Source organism: Mandrillus leucophaeus, unplaced genomic scaffold, assembly GCF_000951045.1.
Source record: "Mandrillus leucophaeus isolate KB7577 unplaced genomic scaffold, Mleu.le_1.0 Scaffold256, whole genome shotgun sequence".
Taxonomy (NCBI): domain Eukaryota; kingdom Metazoa; phylum Chordata; class Mammalia; order Primates; family Cercopithecidae; genus Mandrillus; species Mandrillus leucophaeus.
In genome coordinates this window covers 976,102-996,677 of record NW_012102654.1, presented here as the reverse complement: position 1 = coordinate 996,677, position 20,576 = coordinate 976,102, and the positions used below count along the sequence as shown (strand labels likewise).

The following is a 20,576-nucleotide window of genomic DNA, read 5'->3' as shown; positions in this document are numbered from 1 at the left end:
AATCACTTGAACCCAGCAGGCAGAGGTGGCAGTAAGCCAAGATTGTACCACTGTACTCCAACCTGGGCAACAAAGTGAAACTCCATCTCAAAAAAAAAAAAAAAAAAAGAAAAAGAAAAGAAAACTTGCTTCTGACCCTTCTCCAGGTGCAGGCAGCAAGCTTGTGACATCAGCACTGGCCCAGAGTCTGTAAGAAATGCAGATTCTCTGGCTCTGCCCTGGACCAGAGACTCACAGGCTAGAAACTCTGAGGGTGAGACCCAGCAATGTGGGTTATTTTCACACTTACTAACGTTTGAGAACCGCCGCACACAGACACTGATTGCTCTCAATTCCATATATTCATTCTGCTCCCAGGATCTTGAGTCAAGATATTCAGTGATGTGGAGTTCGTGCTGGGTTCCCATTAAATGCTCATGAACGAGTTCAGCATCACCCACAAAACAATGCCGCCTCACAGGGCTCCGGGAACGGAGCAGGCCCCGTTTGTCTAGACCAATGGACCCCTGTGTGTGAAGCACAAACGTGGCCAGCCACAGCCTGGTACGATCTTCAGTACAATATTGGAGAACTGCTTGAGTAAATAATCTGGCGCTTTAAATTGGATGTTCCAGTCAGCGTGATGGCTCACACTTGTAATCCCAGCACTTTGGGAGGTCAAGACAGGTGGATTACCTGAGGTCAGGAGTTCGAGACCAGCCTGACCAACATGGTGAAACTCCGTCTCTACTAAAAATTTAAAAAAATTAGCCAGGTGTGGTGGCATGTGTCTGTAATTCCAGCTACTCGGGAGGCTGAGGCAGGAGAATCGCTTGAACCCAGGAGATGGAGGTTGCAGTCAGCCGAGATGGTGCCACTGCCCTCCAGCCTGGGCGACAGTGAGAGACTTTGTCTCATAAAGTAATAAATAAATAAATAAATCGGATGTTCAGATGAATGATATTTCAAATCCCACATGATGACTGTGGAATACCTGATGAGGCAAGACTCCCTGTATCAAGTTCTATCCTACAGAGGAATCACCAATCGGCAAGGGAAGGAGCTGGTAAAATTGTGGAAGGCGGATCTCAGAACATCACTGGCTTCCTCTCCAAATTCCAGCAAAAGGGCTCTGGCTTGAACTCTTGGAGGGGAGGGGCTGGGGCTTACTCACGGCTTAGTATCTTCCATGCCCCGCCCCCAATAGCTCCCAGTGTCCTGCCTGGTATAAAGCAGGTGCTCAAAAATGTTTGCTAAGCAAATAAATGACTTCGTTTTATGCTCATGGTATTTCAATCTAGGCTGCTCCACAGAACGCTGTTATTTTTCACAAGAAATAACTGAGCCCCTGTAACCAAATTGGCTACCTTGTCTCCACTGGAGCTTGGCCAAAAGATTAAGCTCTGTCATTGCATTAAGTGGTAATCTAATTTAGCAGAGCTGAGACAACTTCATTCACATTTGGCCTTTCAGGCATCAACTATGTGAAAAGGGATGTCTAGAAATCCAGAGTCCAAGCAAAGGCTCTTGAAAAAGCTCATTAAACACCCAAATGTTTTTCATTCCTGAGACAGCTGAAGGACAAGCCCTCTCTCTCCACTTACAAGAGAGATGCCTGTGGCGCAGCAGCACCAGGCGAGGGCAGGGACATCCTGCATGGGTGTGAAGTGTGAGATGGACTCCACTAAAACCCTCAGCACCTCCCAGAGATACAGGTGACTACTCCGTTTATTGTCCCGATATGGGGTTTCGCCATGTTGCCCCGGTTGGTCTTGAACTCCTGGGCTCAAGGGATCCTCCCACCTCGGCCTCCCGGAGTGCTGGGTGACAGATATGAGCCACTATGCCTATCTTCTGATTTGAATGATGAGGCAACTCAGAGAGGGGAATGACCTGTCCAGGGACACACAGCAGTGTCAGAACATCTGTCATTCTGCAAGGCATGCTGTAAAGTGCCCATCCCTCTGAAGGGTTCTTCATTATCCTCATCTCCAAGTCCCCACTCTCTTCCCAGACATCAGTCCTACAGCTCAGAGCTGCTGTCAAATTCTATCTCTACACTCACTTTCTGTCTACTTCTTTCTCCCTGCCTTGTCCACAGTCCCTTCAGAAAGGATCCCTGTTTTATTTGTTTTGCATCCCCACAATGCCAGGCACTGCCCGGCTCAGCATGCAGGCTCAGTCGCCACTCCTCTCAGCCACAGACGGCTCAGTTCCAGATGTCTGCACTCTCTAGTGTCCTTTCCAATCCTCTGGGTTGAAAACAAGGGAAAATCCTACGGGGTGGTCTCACATGGTGGGTTGGGAAGAAAAGTCTACTGGGCTAGGAACATGTTTGGAAAGTTCAAATCCAAGTGAGCCATCATGCTAGTGATGGATAGGTCACCAAACAGCAGAGAAGTTACACTGGGGTGTGTTTCATTCCATCAGTGGCACCTCCCCAAGTAGACTGCGAAGCTCAAATTCACGCAAAATCACTCCATACTGTATTCTTTTTATCACCCACACAGGGTTTAACACACAACAGATCCCTCTTGACAAACTCACCATGAGAGGAGACGTCAGCTGGCAAGTGCCTATGGGCTTGAGTTCTAATCCTGCTCTGCCACCATTCACCATTTAAAACCCTCTGTGTCCCTCTCCTCGCCTCACTGGGCTGTCACATGGGTAAAACGACTCAGGGCCTGGCATACAAAAGGGGCCTCTAAATCAGCTGAAAAACTGCCTCCCATACTGGTGAATCCCCGGGTCTGCCAGCCCTCAAGGAGACTCCGTAATCAGTTGCTGGGGATTCTGAAGTTCTCAGTGCAAAGGCTGCCGGGCCTAATCATGTAAAAATGGTTTCAATTTCTCTGGTCGAAATAGCAATGATATGGTTTGGCTCTGTGTCCCCACCCAAATCTCATCTCAAATTGTAATCCACACACGTTGAGGGAGGGACCTGATGGGAGGCGACTGGATCATGGGGAAGGTTCCCCCACACTGTTCTCATTGATAATAAGTGAGTTCTCATGAGATCTGATGGTTTAAAAGTGGCAGTTTGCCCTCTGCTCGCTCGCTCTCTCGCCACCACGTAAGACGGACCTGCACCTTTCACCATGGTTGTAAGTTTCCTGAGGCCTCCCCAGCCATGCAGAACTGTCAGTCAATTCAATCTCTTTTCTTTATAAATTACCCAATCTCATGTATTTCTTTACAGCAGTATGAAAATGGATGAATACAAGCAACCAGAATAACAGTTCTCTGAGAGCTTTTTCCTCTTCAGTAAAGCCAGGGCCCTGTGTTCTTCTCTGCAGAAAGCAGGAGAAAGAAGGAATGCAAGCCCCTCGGAAGGCTCTAAACTTAGACAAGAGTGAGGGTCCCAGCAGGAGTATCATGTAGCATTCGCAGAAGTGGCATTTGCTTTTCTCAGAAGACATCTTCTCACCTCCTTGTACAGCTGGTACATGGCAGGCGGAGGGACTGGCTCCCAGTCACCAAACAGGAAGAAACCAGGAGGAAACTTTCTAAAAAAGCCCAGGCCCAGGTGTGGCTTTAAGCTGAGTGTGTGTACACTGCGGGAGGGGTTGAGGTAGCAGGCAGGACACTGCACTTCCTAGCTCTCTGCTTTGACAACTGGGCAGTCACTTAACTTCATGCTTCCGGAGTGTCCTCATATAAAGACAGATAACCAAGGAGCCCACCGCAGCACAGCTCTGGTACCACCACACGTGGGGAGTAGAATGTAGTAAATGGTGCTCGCTGGCGACAGCTGTGCAGCCTGCATGACTGGCATCCCCCGGAGTTGTGCAAAGGAGATGCTGTTGTACCTCCTGCACAGGAAGGTACAAAACTGAAATGTGGGCCATGAACACAGTGTCCAGCACACGTGAGCACTACATGAAGACAGCTTTGAACAGGGCTCACATGAGAACTGTGTCAGCCCTCTGCCTCTCCTGGACTCTGTGCATGTCCAAGGCCTGATCCCAAGACTGTTTCAGGGCTGAAGAAAGGACCAATTCCAGGGAGGTCAGGGCCGAGAGCGACCATGGTTTATGCTGCCATAGTTTAAACCACCCGACCGGTGGATCCTGGGGAATGGCGAAGGCAGTCACAGAAGCCGGCCCAGAGGGAAAAGTGAAGCCACAGAAAGGAACCCTTGAGGTGTCTGCAAAAGTGGGATGGTGCCTGCACAGGTGTGTGCAAGCATACATGTGCATGTGTATGTGAAAATGTGTGTGTACACCTGTGCGTGTCTGTGCTTGCACATGTGTATATGTGTATGTGAAAATATGTGGGTACAACACGTATGTGCATGTCTGTGCCTGTGCACATGTGCGTATGCTAAAATGTATCTATGTGTGTACACGCGCATGTCTGTGCCTATGGACGTGTGTGTATGTATATGTGTGTGAATGTGCGTGTGTGCACGTGTATGTGTGCCTGTGCACGTATATCTGTGTGCACACAAATGTGCATAAAATCAATCTCAGGCATGTTTATCGTTGGCTGATGTTAGCTTGCTCTCGCCTGCAAGCTGTCCCCTGGAATCACTGTCCACCAGCCACGGTCTCAGCATGGGGCTTCCCTCAGCTGACACAGTTGCCTGCCTGTCTCCCTCATCCTCGGGCCAGTGCCAGGCCACCCTTTCAGCTTTTAGCACGCATGAGAAGGTTGACAGCTACAAAAGGGCCTGCATCCCTGGCCTGGAGCAGGGATGTGCAATCCTGAAAATGTCATGGCTTCCGTCCTATCATCTGGAGAGAGGAAAATGTCCTCAGGGCCTCAAATGGTACTAAAGGTGTCTTGGAGCGTGCAGTTATGTGTATCTGCCTCTGTGTGTGTGTCTATGTGTCTCTGTATGTCTATGTGTCTGTGTCTGTGTGTGTCTATGTGTCTGTATGTCTATGTGTATGTGTATGTATATGTGTAGGTGTCTGTGTGTGTCTAGGTGTCTGTGTGTCTATGTGCCTGTGTGTGTGTCTATGTGTATGCATGTGTGTCTATGTCTCTTGTGTGTCTATCTGTCTGCGTGTGCCTATGTCTGTGTGTCTACGTGCATATATGCATGCAGCAAAAAGGACAGAACAAAGCGGGGACCCTCACTGTGTGCAAAGCATTCCGAGTGGCTCCCGCTCTCCTCTTTCTGCCTATCTTGATTCCTTTCTCCCCTTCTAGCCTCATCCCTTCCCCTCAAGTCTGAAAGGATCCCAACCCCCCGTGCTCGTGCACCCAAGGCAGTGCACAGATGGTGCCTTCGCTCCCAAGCCCTCCTGAATCCACTTCCTCATCACGGGGACTGGCTCTCCTCCCAACCTGGTACCAACAAGACCACGTCCCGAACTCAGGGTGGTGGCGCGGTGCTGCCACTCAGCGACTCAGTGTTCACAGCCCTGCAGGGAGCTCTTGCCAAGCTCCTCCCTCCCGGGCTTCTGGAGCCTCCTCACTGTCAGCTTCCACTCAGGCCCTTGGTGATCTGATCCCCCTGCTCTGCGCCAGTCCCTTTTCTGCCACTTCCTCCCATAAAGGGGAAAGCCTGGTGGTTCCCTGGAGATTCCCCCATTGCATGACTTCACTCAAAGCTGCGGGCTGCTCCCTAGTCAGGGCCCCTAGAGCCCGACATCCAGTCTGTCATTAAGGAGCCAACTTCTGAAAAGCATTTCACAGCCACCAATTCTAACTGATGAACACAGGTTCTCCGTCACCTAAGACATGCTCACCCTCCCTTGGAACTCACACACCTCACCAAGACGGTAAGTCTCCACCTTTGAGTCAGCACAGGCCCCTGCTGTGAACCTTCCCTCCACAAGTTTAAAAGATTCTGTCTACCAAACGCTGCGTATCATGTGATAGCCTGTGCAGGGTTACCTTTGGAAAAACTTACAATTCCCCATATGCCTTCTAGGCATTTAGAAGAGCTTTTCCATCCTTCCAACTATGTTTTGGTGAATTTTGGTAAGATCTTGGAGACCATAAGTTGTGAACCACTAAAATCTAGACTGCAGGATGCCAATGAAGAATTGTTTGTGTCTATACAAGTAAGGGCTTGAAGAATTACAGACAGAAAGAGGAATCTTCTGGCCAAACAGTCCACACCACCTTACCCTCAGGAGCAATCTAACACTTCACTTTGCCTAGGTAGACAGACAGACACACATGTGACCCACAGCTTCTCAGAAAGACCACAGTCAGCATCAGAGAAGCCCCTTTCTCAACAGGCAGGAAGCAGGTTCCCTGCGGCTCTGCGCAGTGTCCAAGGGACACTGATTCACGCATTCCGCTTGGCGATTCACCTCCTCGGGTCGGCTCAGCACATGTCCCTCGGGGCCTGTGATGCCCAGATCCAGGATCCTCTGCTGCTCCTGCAATGTTGAGAGAAAGTCAGGCTGTGAGGCAGAGTGGACTACACACAGCTCTAATGGCAGAGACCTGGGCACGCAGTTATCCGGGCAAGATGGAAAATTACCACTGCCGATTGTTCTACCCTCATCCCAAGACCTCATGAAGAGAAGGGTTCGCTGTCCTGTTTCCAGTCCCACCTGAGCAGGATGGATCAATTACAACCTCCCAAAACCATTCAGCTGTTCCCTGGGATGCTAACGGCTGGTGCATTTGCAGCCCTCAGTCACAGTGTAAAATGCCTGTGTGTGACGTGAGGGTTCCCGTACCCCACCCAAGGCAGCTGCATTACAGCACCGAGAGAAATGGACTCTCTCTGCAATGGTAACTGACTTAGATGTTCCGTGGGACACACGGAGAGGCACGTGTGTCACTGGCATTCACACCATGGGTGAGACTGAGCAGAGCTCCAGCAAGGGAACACAGGGTCCCTCTGCTTTTCCACCCTGGCGTTAAGCTACAGATGTTGCCTCCCTTTCTTGAGCCTGCCTCTCACCCTCCAGGTGACGAAGAAATGATGAAAAAGAAAGTCCTGTACCTCTGCAATGATGTCGCCGTTTTCTGCGTGGACTTGGGCTATGGCGCCAATATCCCGGATCACACTCAGTACTTCATAAATCTGAGAGAGAGACGAGGGTGGGATCAGAGACAGGGACTTCTATCTTCCTGTTCACAAGGACAATCATTTCCCTGCCAGCAGCATTTCTGGGGTGAGAAACAGGACACCTAGGCTGATTCTATTAGCCTGGCTTTTTCAACACGACCGAGGGCAATGTTTCTGGCCACATTTGATGGAGAAAGACCCCTCAGAAATTAACAGAGGCAGTACAACTTAGCAGGACGTGGACCAGCAGCGAAAAGCTCTTGGGTGACACCTGGCTCTGCACCAGGTTTGCTAAGGAGGTTCTGAGTGCCACACTCAGACACGCCATGCTGGGCAGAGCCTCAGATCCAGAGCGGCGAAGTGGCAGCACTGGGAGCTACGGCACTGGGTTCATATTCTCTTTCGAGGCTCAATTACATCAGTAACTGCATCCACCAGGCACTTCCCAGGAAGCTAGGAGACGTGCACACACTGGAGACTGCTTTCCCAAACAGCCACAGCCCGAAGGTACCAAATGTCAGGGTGCCTCTTCCGAAAAGCCAACTTTCTTACCTGGCAATCCGTTAGCTGGAAGCGATCTTTGAAAGCCATGTACACGAGGAAGGAATTTACCCCTAGTACAGACAAAACAGAGAGGTGGACTTGTAATAGATAAACCACATAACCAAATAAGGAAATAAGACATATGTATGTGTGTATACACGTGTTTGTGTGCGTGTTTCAGTACAGAGGAAGAGAGAGGAGAGAGATGGAGACACAGAATGGTAAAGGAAGCAGAGTAACATATAAATAACCGGAGAATGTGGGGTGAAGATGCACAGGGATGCTTTTTAGTATTCTTATGGTTTTCCTGTAAGTTTACAAGTATATCAAAATTAAAAGTTGCCAGTATTTGCACATCCATGTTCATAGCAGAATGATGCACAATAGCCAAAAGGTGGAAGCAAAAATCAAGCCTCCATTAACTGATAAATGAATAAACCAGATGTGGTCTATCCATACAATGGAATATTATTCAGCCTTTAAAAAGGAAAGACACCTGACCCATGCTGTAACATTGAAACCTTGAGGACATCATGATAAGCGAAATAAGCCAGTTGCAAAAGGACAAATACTATACGATTACACTTGTATGTGGTCCCTAGAAGTCAAATTCACAGACAGAAAGTACAACAGCGGTTACCAGGGACTGGGGTGAAGGAGAGTGGAGAGTCAGTGTTTAATGAGTGAGTGTAGTGTTTTACTTTTGCAAGATAAAGAGTCCTGCGACTGGAGGGTGGTGATGGTTGCAACAACATTATGAGTGTATTTTAAAACACTGAACTACACGCACACTTAAAAATGGTTAAGATGGTAACTTTAATGTTATATTTATTTTACAACAGTTAATTTTTTTAAGCTGCCTCCACCAAACAAGTCTGTTGCGACTGTAAGAAGAAAATGAATTAGAAGTTTCTGCCTATGAAGAACTGTGATAAATGTCTTTTCTTTGGCAGACAGACTGCCTTCCATGCTGATTTTTAAGAAAATGATTTTTTAAGTAAGAAAGGGTCCATTAGTTCAACAAGCAGATGTCACAATTCTCATCCTGGCGTCTTGGAGTTCTTGCCTCCCCAGGCACCAGACCAAACATCCCTGCCCAACATTCATCACAATTTTAAACAATTGTCCTGACAACCTCACAGCCTTGAAGCTTAATTCAAGCCACCTGGGGGGTGCTGGGAGCTGCCTGAGTTAAATACCTCTGTACATCCCGGCCCTTCTCCCGTTGCCAGGCAACAGTTACCATGGTAACCCTCCTGCCTGGTTTGGAGCAGATTCAGTCTAAGTATCCACAGATAAACCACTTGGAGTCTCTGCATGCTCAAAAGTGAGAAAAGTCAAAGGTTACCTATTTTCTTTTATGTGGAAGCTTCATGCTGGAAAGAATCTTAGAGGACATCTAGTCCAAGACCCTCATATATGAGAAATGTTTCAAAATCTGAGACCCATAAAATTTAAGCAATTTACCCAGGGTCATACAGTCTGTGGAATATCAGAAATAAACCCAAGACTCTTGTTTTTCATTCTGGGGCATTTTCTATCATTCTAGTGCCTAGAGATTTCCTTCCTGCCATGTCACTCACAGCACATGGTGCTTCTGAGCCTGGAAGTCCCAGAACCCTACAGCATTAGGTGCTTCCCTGAACGCTAAGATCCAACGAGGTTAATTTGGTCTCTAGCCAAGCCCAGTGAAACCCAGGAAGACAATGTGGCCTGGCTCTTCCCCCCAAACCCCCGAGGTCCTTGTTGACAAGAGTCACAGAGGCACCTTGAGGTGGTAAAGATTCCTCCCGCCTCTCTGTAAATCTTCCCAATCCCTGGAAATTTATTCTCCAAAATAATTCTAGGGAATGCAAAAGACCTCTCAGGTTGTTACTTAGTTTTGAAGTATCTCATAGCCCTCAAATCTATCCTAGATCCGCCCAGGTTTGTAGGAAGGGGCTGCCCAACACTCTCCTGAAACTGCCACATCCTCCCTGAGATATGTATTTGTTATCTTTTGAGGGTAAATCTCTCTCTCGGCAGCCTCAATTCCCCACCCTAACTAGAGACCATGGTGCCCACAAACCAATAAGCTGTGAGCAGCTGTCACCTAAGAGCAGATCCCAGCAGTAAGGCTCATCTTCTCTTATCAATGAAGGCTTATGTTACTGCACTGGGTAACGTCACCTCCAATCAGCACGCGCTGCAGCCCAAAGCCCTCTCTCCTTCCCAGGGGCAGGCATGGGCATGAGGCGCAAATGGGATCTGGAAGCATTATCACTTTCTTCTCAGGGCTGTGCCAGTTGATGGACTGAAGCAGAAACATCTGCAGAGGGCATTGACTTAGTGCCACCTACCGTGATCCTTCACAAGCGCTTCCATCTCCTCCTGGATGCCCTTATGCCACTCGCTGATGTCCACGTGCAGAGAGTAGTCACAGCAGGACTTGCTGTCGGCCCATTCCCTCCACTGGTCAAAGGCAGCGAGCAGGCTTGTCCCAGGCTCAGGAACAACATGGTCAACTACAAAGAAACAGACATATGTCGTCATCACCAAGAGCCTCAAGGGCCGTGGGCCAGCAGGTATTTTCCCACTCGAACCCTGAATAAGGCTTCTTGGGTTCAAAATTGAGATGGTGATCTCTACCAACAGCTTCCAAGAATCCACATAACCCAGTTGATTATCCAAGAGGGAGAAAGCAGAAAGCAGAAACTTGGCATTGGATGATGTCTCCAGCGAAACCACACATGCACTGCCCAGATCTGATTTCCCAAAACCCCTGAAAGCTCAAGTGTTGGGTGCATTTCACGGACAACGGGTCCTTATGGACAACGGCAGTGTCAAATGGCCGGGGAGCAGCCAAACCCTTCTTTGTGTTGAAAGCAGCTTATGAGACGCCCCCCGCCAGACGGCAGGGAACTTGAAGGTGCTGGAGCAGAGCCACACGGACTGGGCCTTTCAAAAGTTCCCGGGCATTACCTGCTCTCTCATTACCGCTCACATTTCTGCAGCTTAATACCACTTTGTAATTTAAGGGAAATCTTTCATCTTAAGAGTTCAAAGTGTTTTAAAACTGCATTCATTGTTATATTACTATGGAAGTAGGCTGATCTGGAAGACAGAGGACTTTGGATGCAAGCTGACCTGAATTGGTTTCCTAGCTCCATCATTCACCCGCATGGTGTCCTGGGGTAAACTCCTTAATCTCCACTGCCCTAATTTCTGTGCTGCTTTAAAATGGGGATAGTATTACCTAGCACATACATTTGTTATGAGGATTAAAGGAGACAGCATATCTATGAATCTTACGTCATTCCCCGATTTAAATCCTCCAATGGTTTCCCCCTGTTCTTCAGATAAAGATTCAAGTCCCCAATAAGGTTTGCAAAATCCTGACCAGCGTGGCCCTGGCCTACCTCTATAACATGACCCTGAACCATCTCTCCCTTGTACCCTGCTCTCCAGTTACATGGACCGTTTTTCAGTTACTAAAATATCTACCTGCTGCCTCCCACCATAGGGCCTTTGCAGCTGCTATTATCTCTCCTAGGTCTTGGAGAGCTCTCGCCCAGCTGACATGATGGCAGGAGGATTACCGGGACTATTACTATCCGTCTTCCGCACACAAGCACTAAAATACAACTGAAATGATTAAACCAGGACTGAACACTTAAAGCAATGAATCATTCTTCCTAAATGTTAGATTTTCTACACTCGGGTAAGCAGTTCTGAGCTAAGAAAACGTCAGTCCATGTAATGCTAGAGAGCTCAGATTTCTGAAATGGATCAAATCTTGCAGATGCTGCTAAATTCTGATCAACTGGGCTTGGCTTTGTATATGTCAGAAATATAGCCATTGCACTTTGGGAGGTCAAGGCAGACAGATCACATGAGTCAGGAGTTTGAGACCGGCCTGGCCAACATGGTGAAACCGTCTCTACTAAAAATACAAAAATTAGCTGGCCGTGGTGGCGTGTGCCTGTAGTCCCAGCTACTTGAGAGGCCGAGGCAGGGGAATTGCTTGAACCCGGGAGGTGGAAGTTGCAGTGAGCCAAGACTGCACCACCGCACTCCAGCCAGGGCAACAGAGCAAGACCTTGTACTAAAAAAAAAATATATATATATATATACACACACACACACACACACACACACACACACACACACACAAATATGGCCATCTAAGCTGAATTTTCTTTTGACCAAATTTACCTTTTTGTAAGTATTAGTGTATGTAATTAAATGAGTACATGCATATCTGGTATCTGTAATATAGATAATGTTATCTAATAAAAACAAAAATGATATCCACTTTAAATGCAAGCATATTCCATCAGTAAAATGCTGACATAGAAAACTTGACAAAATAATTCCAGTTTTTCTTAAGTTGTATGTCCCCCCTTCAACACCCCAAAAACAAAAACACAAACAAACAACAACAACAACAACAAAAAAAAAAAAACAAAGAAAACCATACAAATATCACTGTGTAGCAATCAGTTTGGGCAGAATCTCCCTATCCACTCCCCTGGCTTCATTTCTTGCCCTCCTACAAATCAACCTTCAGAAGCAGCTAGAAGGATCTTAAGCCTTTCATCAGACACTGCCATTCCCCTTATTAAATCCTTCAGTAGCTGTCCTTAGCGCCCAATTCGAACTCTTTCCCTTTGCCAGTCAGATCCAGTCCTAGCTCATCTCTCCAAGGTACTCTCTATCCCCGACCTGCTCACCCACAATGGCCACCCCGGGCCATTCTTCAATTTGACCTGCCCAACCCCTGGGCAACTCCAGGCCTGTGCACAAGCAGCCCTCTCTCTCTGGAAACCCATTCCCAGCGCTCTTGACATGGGCATCTCCTCATTCTTCTCACCGGGGCTACACGTCACCATCCCAGGGTGGCATCGTTTCTGAATCCGTTTCACTCATTTACTGTCTGACCGCTGACTAGAATGTAAACTCCCTCCGAGCAGGGACTGAATGCCTAGATCAGGGAATAGCCAAATGAATGCTCTAAATAAGTGACGGAATGTTTCCTTCCGGCTCTCACACTCCACTTGCAACCAGGTCAAGCAGCAAAAGAGGGGCTTCTCCTGGGAACCGGACCAGCTTCTGCTGTGGCAAAGACCCCTCCCTCAACACTGCCCTGCCAGACCCTCACTTATGGAAATGCATTCCTTTCACTGGCCAGCAAGGGGAATGAGCAGAAATAATCATTTTTTCTGATGATATGATGCTTTGAGTAGAAAATTTCAAAAATACAGAAAATTATAGGGAAAGTTAATAATCCCATTACCATCACCACCCCAAAATCAGATTATTCAAATTTGGGTGTATTTTCACTGCCTTTTTTCTATATATTATACCTTATTCTATTTCTTGATTTATAGTCCACTTTCTTCCCCCAAAAAGTTTTAAGGTGGTTTATAGAGACACATGAAATACAAAAAAAAGTGATAAACCAGAAAGAGTAATGCAAGATAAAGTGGAAGAAAAATAATGGTAAAATAAAATCAGGAATGAGGCATGTATGTATGTGTATGTATGTACATATATATTTATATGTGAATATGTGTACATAAAATACACATATGTATATGTGGATGCAAGTGTGTATGTACATATGTGTGTGTTTGTATAGATAAATACTTGATATTTAGTCTTATACATGGGCTAAATTTAGAGTTAGGCTCTCTAGCCAATGTAAATAAGGAAGCCTGATATGTTCAATGTATCTATTTCCTTTAAGATTGAAAAAACAAATCCCTCCTAAGAAGAAGGATAAGTACCGGTGACACATGCTCATAGTTACTGAATAATCCTTTCCTTCTATTGATTTATGATGACTTCAAAAAATACTTTATCATTATTACTACTAGATAACATATCTAATAATGTTTTAAATTCATGCATACCTTACAGAGAGACAATACCAGGTTCTGTTCCTGGACTATTTTGCTCCATTCATCTCAATCAGTACTAAATAGAGCAGCTTTTTAATACATTTTAATATCTGGTGGCAAAAGATCACTTGAGGCCAGGAGTTCGAGACCAGCCTGGGCAACATGATGAAACCTTGTGTCTACTAAAAATATAAAAATTAGCTGGGTGTGGTGGCAGGTGCCTGTAATCCCAGCTACTCAGGAGGCTGAGGCAGGAGAATCACTTGAACCCAGGAGGTGGAGGTTGCAGTGAGCTGAGGATGCACCTCTGCACTCCAGCCTGGGTGACAGAGCGAGGCTATGCCTCAAAAAAAAAAAAAAAAAAAAAGGAAACAAAATAAAAGCTCATTTACTCCATAAGATTTTCTCCCCTTCTCCTTAGGCCAAGGCACTCATTTCCATTGCAAGGCTCAAGCAAGCCATCTTAAAGCCTTACAACCATTACCACAATCTAGATTTAGAACATCACCAAAAAAGAAAGGCTGCACCCACCTGCAGTCATTCCCCATTCCCTCCCAGCCTGCTACTCCCAGCCCCTGGCAACCACTAATCTACTTTCTGTCTCTGCTCCACTCACTCTTAGACCAAGTGGGGAGGGTGACAGACAAGGACAACTTCAGGCTGGTGACAGGACCCATGACTCCATATCCCAATGATGTGTCATCAGATCGTCTGATGCTAGACTCCTCAGACTTCAGGGTGCACAGTAATGATCTCCAGTGTTCATTAAAACACAGGTTCTGGCCGGGTGCGGTGATTCACACCTATAATCCCAGCACTTTGGAAGGCTGAGGCAGGAGGATCGCTAGAGCCAGGAGTTCAAGACCAGTCTGGGCAACACAGCAAGACCCTGTCTCAAAAAAATAATAAAATAAAAATAAAAATAAAAATAGGCCGGGTGCAGTGGCTCACGCCTGTAAACCCAGCACTTTGGGAGGCCGAGGTGGACGGATCACGAGGTCAGGAGATTGAGACCACCCTGGCTAACACAATGAAACCCTGGCTCTACTAAAAATACAAAAAATTAGCCGGGCATGGTGGCAGGCGCCTATAGTCCCAGCTACTCAGGAGGCTGAGGAGGGAGAATGGCATGAGCCTGGGAGGTGGTGCTTGCAGTGAGCCGAGATCGTGCCACTGCACTCCAGCCTGGGCGACAGAGGAGACTCTGTCTCAAAAAAATAAAAATAAAGATAAATATAAAACACAGGTTCTCAGACCTTATCCCAGAGTTTCTGATGCTGCAGGTCCAGACTGGGACCTAGTAATTTGCATTTCTACTAAGCAACCTGGGAGTTACTGAGTTTGCCTTGAACCACCTTGAGCATCACTAACCGAGTACAAATCTTTTCCCAAAACTTCTCCCTCCACCTCCTTTCCCTCCTGCCCATTTTACCACGAGGGGCCTGTTTACTACACAACAGCATCATCACTTACAAAAAATAGCATGTTCCCCGGCTGCAATCCCATGGCTTCCTTGCATATCCAAATTAGCTCCGGGGGTTATGAACCCTTGAAAAGCTCAGGACCTGGACACAGTTGAGCACTTCGGGGAAATAAACATGCTTCCTTCAAGAGCTTATGACACTCAGAAACATGTCCACGAAAAGCTTCCACATGTTTTCCCACAGTTCTCTTTCCACTGAAGCTCTCCTGGGAAGAGCTGCTCCAAGGGGACAGGGAGGAATGTCATACTCACTTCCGGAGGGAGCAGAGTCCCCACTGAGGACACAAGCCTGAAAATGACTTGCACAGATCTCACAGGCCTTTCCTCTGGTGACCTCCCTCAGCTATCGGCCCCTGCAAGAGGGCAGCCTTGGTAACCCGGCTATACCATCAGTGAAAAGAGAATGGGCTTGGGGGTCAAGGAGCCCCCAAATTCTAGTTTTTGCGGCAGTATTCCCTCCCTGTGGTTTAGCCTTTAGGAACCTCCATTTCTTTTTTCTTTTTTTTTGAGACGGAGTATCACTCTTGTCGCCCAGGCTGGAGTGCAGTGGCGTGATCTCGGCTCACTGCAACCTCCGCCTCCCAGGTTTAAGCGATTCTCCAGCCTCAGCCTCCTAACTAGCTGGGATCACAGGTGTGCACCACCACGCCCAGCTAATTTTTGTATTTTTTTTTAGTAGAGATGGGGTTTCACCATGTTGGCCAGGCTGGTCTTGAATTCCTGTTTTGAGATGATCCCCCTAGCCTCGGCTAGGAGGTTCCTGTGCCCAGCCAGGAACCTCCATTTATTCATCTATAAAAACAGAGGCATGAGCTGGGTTCAGTGACTCACACCTGTAATCCCAGCACTTTGGGAGGCTGAGGTGGGCAGATTGCTTGAGGCCAGGAGTTCGAGACCAGCCTGGGCAACACAGCGAGATCCCAACTCTACCAAAAAAAAAAAAAAAAAATTACCCGGGCATGGTGGTATGTGCCTGTAGTCGCAGCTACTCGGGAGGCTAAGTGAGGAAGATCGCTTGAGCCCAGGAGTTTGAGGATGTTGTGAGCTATGACTACACCACTGCACTCCAGCTTGGGCAACAGATCAAGACTATTAAGAAAAAAAAAAAGGCATAAAGCCACATACCCTGCAGGGCTGCAAGAAGTTTACATAATAAAGTGTAGGTAAAAGCACCTGGCAAAATGCCTGGCACACAATGGGTTTTCCTCCCCTCAGGATGAGTGACTGGAAACACCCTCACGGTGTGCGTGATAGGCCTGTGAATCTGGTTTATGAGACAGCCAAGAACATGCACCAGGACAGTGGCCTGAATTTGCAAGTTACAAGTCTCTGAAAAAGGACTATTCCTTTCATTATGACTTCTATTAAAACTGTCAAAGGACACTACTGTTTTTTTTAACAGTTTCATTGAGATAATTCACATGCTATGCAATCACTCATTTAAAGGGTATATAACCCAATGGCTTTTAGTTCACTCACAGAGCTTTACAACCACTGCAATAATCTAGTTTTAGAACATGACTCAAAAAAGAAACCTGGTACCCACTTACAGTCACTCCCCATTCCTTCCTACCCCTTCTACTCCCAAACCCTGGCCACCATCAATCTACTTCCTGTCTCCATAGATTTGTTTATTCGGGACATTTCCTACCAATGGAATCACATAAGATGTGGTCTTGTGTGTCTGTCTGCTTTCACTCGGCGTCATGCCGTCAAGGTTCATCCATGCTGCAGCAAGAATCAGTGCTTCATTCCCCTCCTGCCTCAAGTGGTTCCCTATTGTTCTGCATTTTGGATATTAGCAAAGTGTGAGACATAAAGTAAATAAGCTGCTCCCTAAAACTTCAAATAGAAGATCCCTTTGGAGTTGGCCTTATTTAAATGACCCTACTTTAAATTTTTTTTTCTTTTATCCTTTTTCTTTTGTTGAGAAGGGGTCTCGCTCTGGCACCCAAGCTGGAGTGCAGTAGTGCTATCACAGCTCACTGTAGTCCTGACCTCCTGGGCTCAAGCGATCCTCCCACCTCATCCTCCCAAGCAGCCAGGACCACAGGCGTGCACCACCACACCCGGCTAATTTTTTTATTACCATTATGTGTAGAGACATAGGTCTCGCTATGCTGCCCAGGCTGGAACTTTTTCTTTTTAAAACTCACTGTAGACTCACCTGCAGAATTAAGAAATGACACAGAGAGAACCTTCGTACCCTTCACCCCGTTTCCCCCAAAGGAAACATCTTGCCTAACTATAGTACAATATTACAGCCAGGGAGCGACACTGATAGAGAATCCAAGACCGTGAGTTTTCAAAGGGCTAGGCTGGCAGTGTTTCTGATAAGGTCTCAAGGGGTCCTTTGTAATTAAAGCACAGGGATGTCAGAAACACCTTCCCTGTTCTGGAATTGAAGCAGTTGAGCAGGTACCACAGTCTGCAAGTCAGCTGGGGGTTATGCACATAGAGCAGGAGGGAGGAGAGAAGATGGGGAGTCCTCACTCAGCCTGTGATCCCACCTTGGGATTATACCCATGGAGCACGAGGGAGGAGAGAGGATGGGGTGCCCTCCACTCAGCTCTCCGATCCCACCTCCAGGTTACACCCATGGAGCAGGAGGGAAGAGGGAGGATGGGGGGCCATCACTCAGCCCTCCAACCCCCCTCGGGTACCCATCAGCCCGTTGAAGCAAGGAGGGGCAGATGCTAAAACTCCTGTTGTCAGTGCACACACCTCCCCCTGCTCCCTGGATATTTACTCTATCAGCACTGCCCATCTCCAGGATCTTATTCCAAATAGTCACAGCCTCATTCTCCAGCACCATTCCCTGCTTTTCAATGTGTGTGCATCAGCCTTTCCCTTTTTGATCTCAGATAAATGAATTGACTTGAATAAAAAGCAAACCATCGGGGAGGCAGTAACACAAGCCACCCACTGGCTTATCTACATGGCTTTCCTGAGCTGGCATCTACCCAGCAAAATGCCCTGCAAAATGCCGGGTGACCTCATCAACCAAGCAGGGAATGGCTTTTGTTGGAGGAGAGATAAGAGCCTTTGTGGGTTGTGCTTGGCAGTTAGGATAACGTGGTTTTGCTCTGAAAAAAAGGGCAGAAAAGGAGAAGAAAGCACCTGCCCCATGAGAATTTAAGGGGTACCCACTGAAGAGGCACTATTGGAAAGATCAGAGTCAGACACCTGGGGTGCAGGTCAGTTCTACCACTTCCTCACCATGTGACTTTAGACAAGAAGTTCAAACTCTCAGAGCTTCAGATTCCTCAACCACGAAATGGGACTAATAATTAACTCAGGGTACCAGGGTGTTGTAAATGAGGGAATAGGGGAAATGCTTGAAGAGCATCTGCTACATAGATGTGGTTTGATAAACACCCCCAGGAAGACAAAGCTATATTCCTTTGTAAGAAAAATGCCCGTGCATAAAACACTGTGTAGTATTTAGGTTCCTCTAAAGCACGAGCCGCCTTACATGGTGAACTACTTGCCTTGTGCAAATGTACTGTTTCTCCCGCAATGCTAAAGAAGCATTTTCCTAAGAGCTGGAACTATTCAGAATGTCTGTGCCTGAGTTTTTTCATCTATGAAACAGCAGAAATAACATACATCTCAGCATTTTTCATGAGTGTTCAGTAAGATGGTGTTTGTAAACTATAAGAGGCACTGTTCTAATAGAACCAATTGCCATCCGTGTTTTCTTCTGTCTGGAAGAAGCAAGCAGGGAGACTGGTATACAGAAGGTGCTCAGTGTACACAGGACAGACCAAACATCACACCTGCCTCTAGCCAACTTTAGCCTCTCCCTCCAAGGGACTCAGTCATGGAACTATGTGACTCAATACAGCAACCTGAGAACCCCAGCATCCACTGGACACTGAAGTCAAAGGAGTACCCAGCTCCCCCATCGATCCTCCATGTGCCTGGATTTTAAACTCCAGCCCTCCTAACAGATGGTGAGGGGTCAGGCCACCTTTGGTTAGCACACGCCAATGAAATGACTAACTGTAACATAAGTGTAAGTTACAAACATTGAAAGATGCGAGTAATAGTAAAAACCATTCTGATTTATTCAGCACGTCCCATGTGTCTGGTATTACTCTAAGCATCTTCCATGGATTCTCTCATTTAATCCTCACAACAGCCCCCTAAGCTCTGAACCAGGGTTGGCCCTAGTTTTCAACTGAACAGACAGTGAGATTAAGTAATCTGTTCACATTACTTAAAATGTACCGGGCAGAGGGCCTGCGCCACCGAAGCTGCGTAACAGCCACACCTCTCGTGCCTCCAGCAGGTAAGGCTCTTGGCAGAATTCTGGATGGTGGTCAACCACGTGGCCTTGGCCAGTGGAGCCACTGACTGGCAGGGCTGGAATCTGACCCCAGAACGTGTGATTAAAAGACAGCAAGAGGGCTAGTTAATTGAGAAGTGAAATCCAGTCTTATCCCTTCATATATTATAACTAAAGCAAGTGACCCAATTCAATAAACAGATAGGAAAACCATGTCCTGAGCCTAAGGGTGGCAGGCATATGGAAATGTGTTCTTCACTGCTCAGACCTTCAGGCACTTGAGTAGCCCTCTCCTTTCTCTTTCCTAAACTTTGTTCAATGTAAGTTTGCTTTTAAAACTAAACCAGTATCTTCCTATAAATCAAGTGGCGCCATCGGTCATTATTCAGTATCTAGAAGCCCTGCTAGAATGATTATGACTAACTCTGGGGGAAGTAAGTGTTAAGGCAAGATCTGGTAAAATGCTTATAAAACAAACAACCTCCTTTAAGTGATCTGGTGATCAGCCAACTTTGGAGGAAACAAAGAGGTAGAAGTTATAAACTGTGCCCTTAAAATGCCAACAATCTAGTTAGGGAAAACAAAAACTCATTGAAAGATACGAAAGGGATACAGATAAAATGATCCTGGGGGACCCTCCAGCTACCACCTGTCCCCACCCCTCTCTTCTCATTGAGCTATGGAGGGAGCTGAATGTTGCTGACGCCCCACTTTCTCGCTCCCATTCCCTCTTGGCCCACTGCACACTGGCCCCCATCCTGCCGGTGCCTGGAACCTGTCCCTGTCCCATCCCAGCTCTGTTCCCTTCCTGTCTGCCCAGCTCCGAGACAGCAATCTTGCAAATTTACTTCCCACGTCTCCGAAGAATCTTCCCCTGGCTCTTCTTCCTCCACCCCCATTTTATTTTTTATTTTTTACTTATTTTTTTGAGACAGGGTCTCATTCTGTCACCCAAGCTGGAATGCTGTGGTGTAATCATGGCTGATTGCAGCCTCAAATTCTTGGGCTTAAGCAATCCTCCCACCTCATCCTCCCAAGCAGCCAGGACCACAGGCGTGCACCACCACACCCGGCTAATTTTTTTATTACCATTATGTGTAGAGACATAGGTCTCGCTATGCTGCCCAGGCTGGAACTTTTTCTTTTTAAAACTCACTGTAGACTCACCTGCAGAATTAAGAAATGACACAGAGAGAACCTTCGTACCCTTCACCCCGTTTCCCCCAAAGGAAACATCTTGCCTAACTATAGTACAATATTACAGCCAGGGAGCGACACTGATAGAGAATCCAAGACCGTGAGTTTTCAAAGGGCTAGGCTGGCAGTGTTTCTGATAAGGTCTCAAGGGGTCCTTTGTAATTAAAGCACAGGGATGTCAGAAACACCTTCCCTGTTCTGGAATTGAAGCAGTTGAGC

The 20,576-nt window shown here is 47.0% G+C and overlaps 1 protein-coding gene across 4 annotated transcripts in view; it reads right to left on the bottom strand.

Moving 5' to 3' along the window:
* DPYSL2 (dihydropyrimidinase-like 2) overlaps positions 1 to 20,576 on the bottom strand; it is a 160,451-nt gene that overhangs the window by 31,199 nt on the left and 108,676 nt on the right. For all 4 annotated transcript variants that reach the window (XM_011983845.1, XM_011983846.1, XM_011983847.1 and 1 more), the window contains exons 4-7: positions 9,844 to 10,008; positions 7,514 to 7,575; positions 6,896 to 6,976; positions 6,252 to 6,320 (exon numbers count right to left, since the gene is read on the bottom strand). In XM_011983845.1, the coding sequence (XP_011839235.1) occupies positions 6,252 to 6,320; positions 6,896 to 6,976; positions 7,514 to 7,575; positions 9,844 to 10,008 (377 nt within the window). The remainder of the gene's footprint in view (positions 1 to 6,251; positions 6,321 to 6,895; positions 6,977 to 7,513; positions 7,576 to 9,843; positions 10,009 to 20,576) is intronic.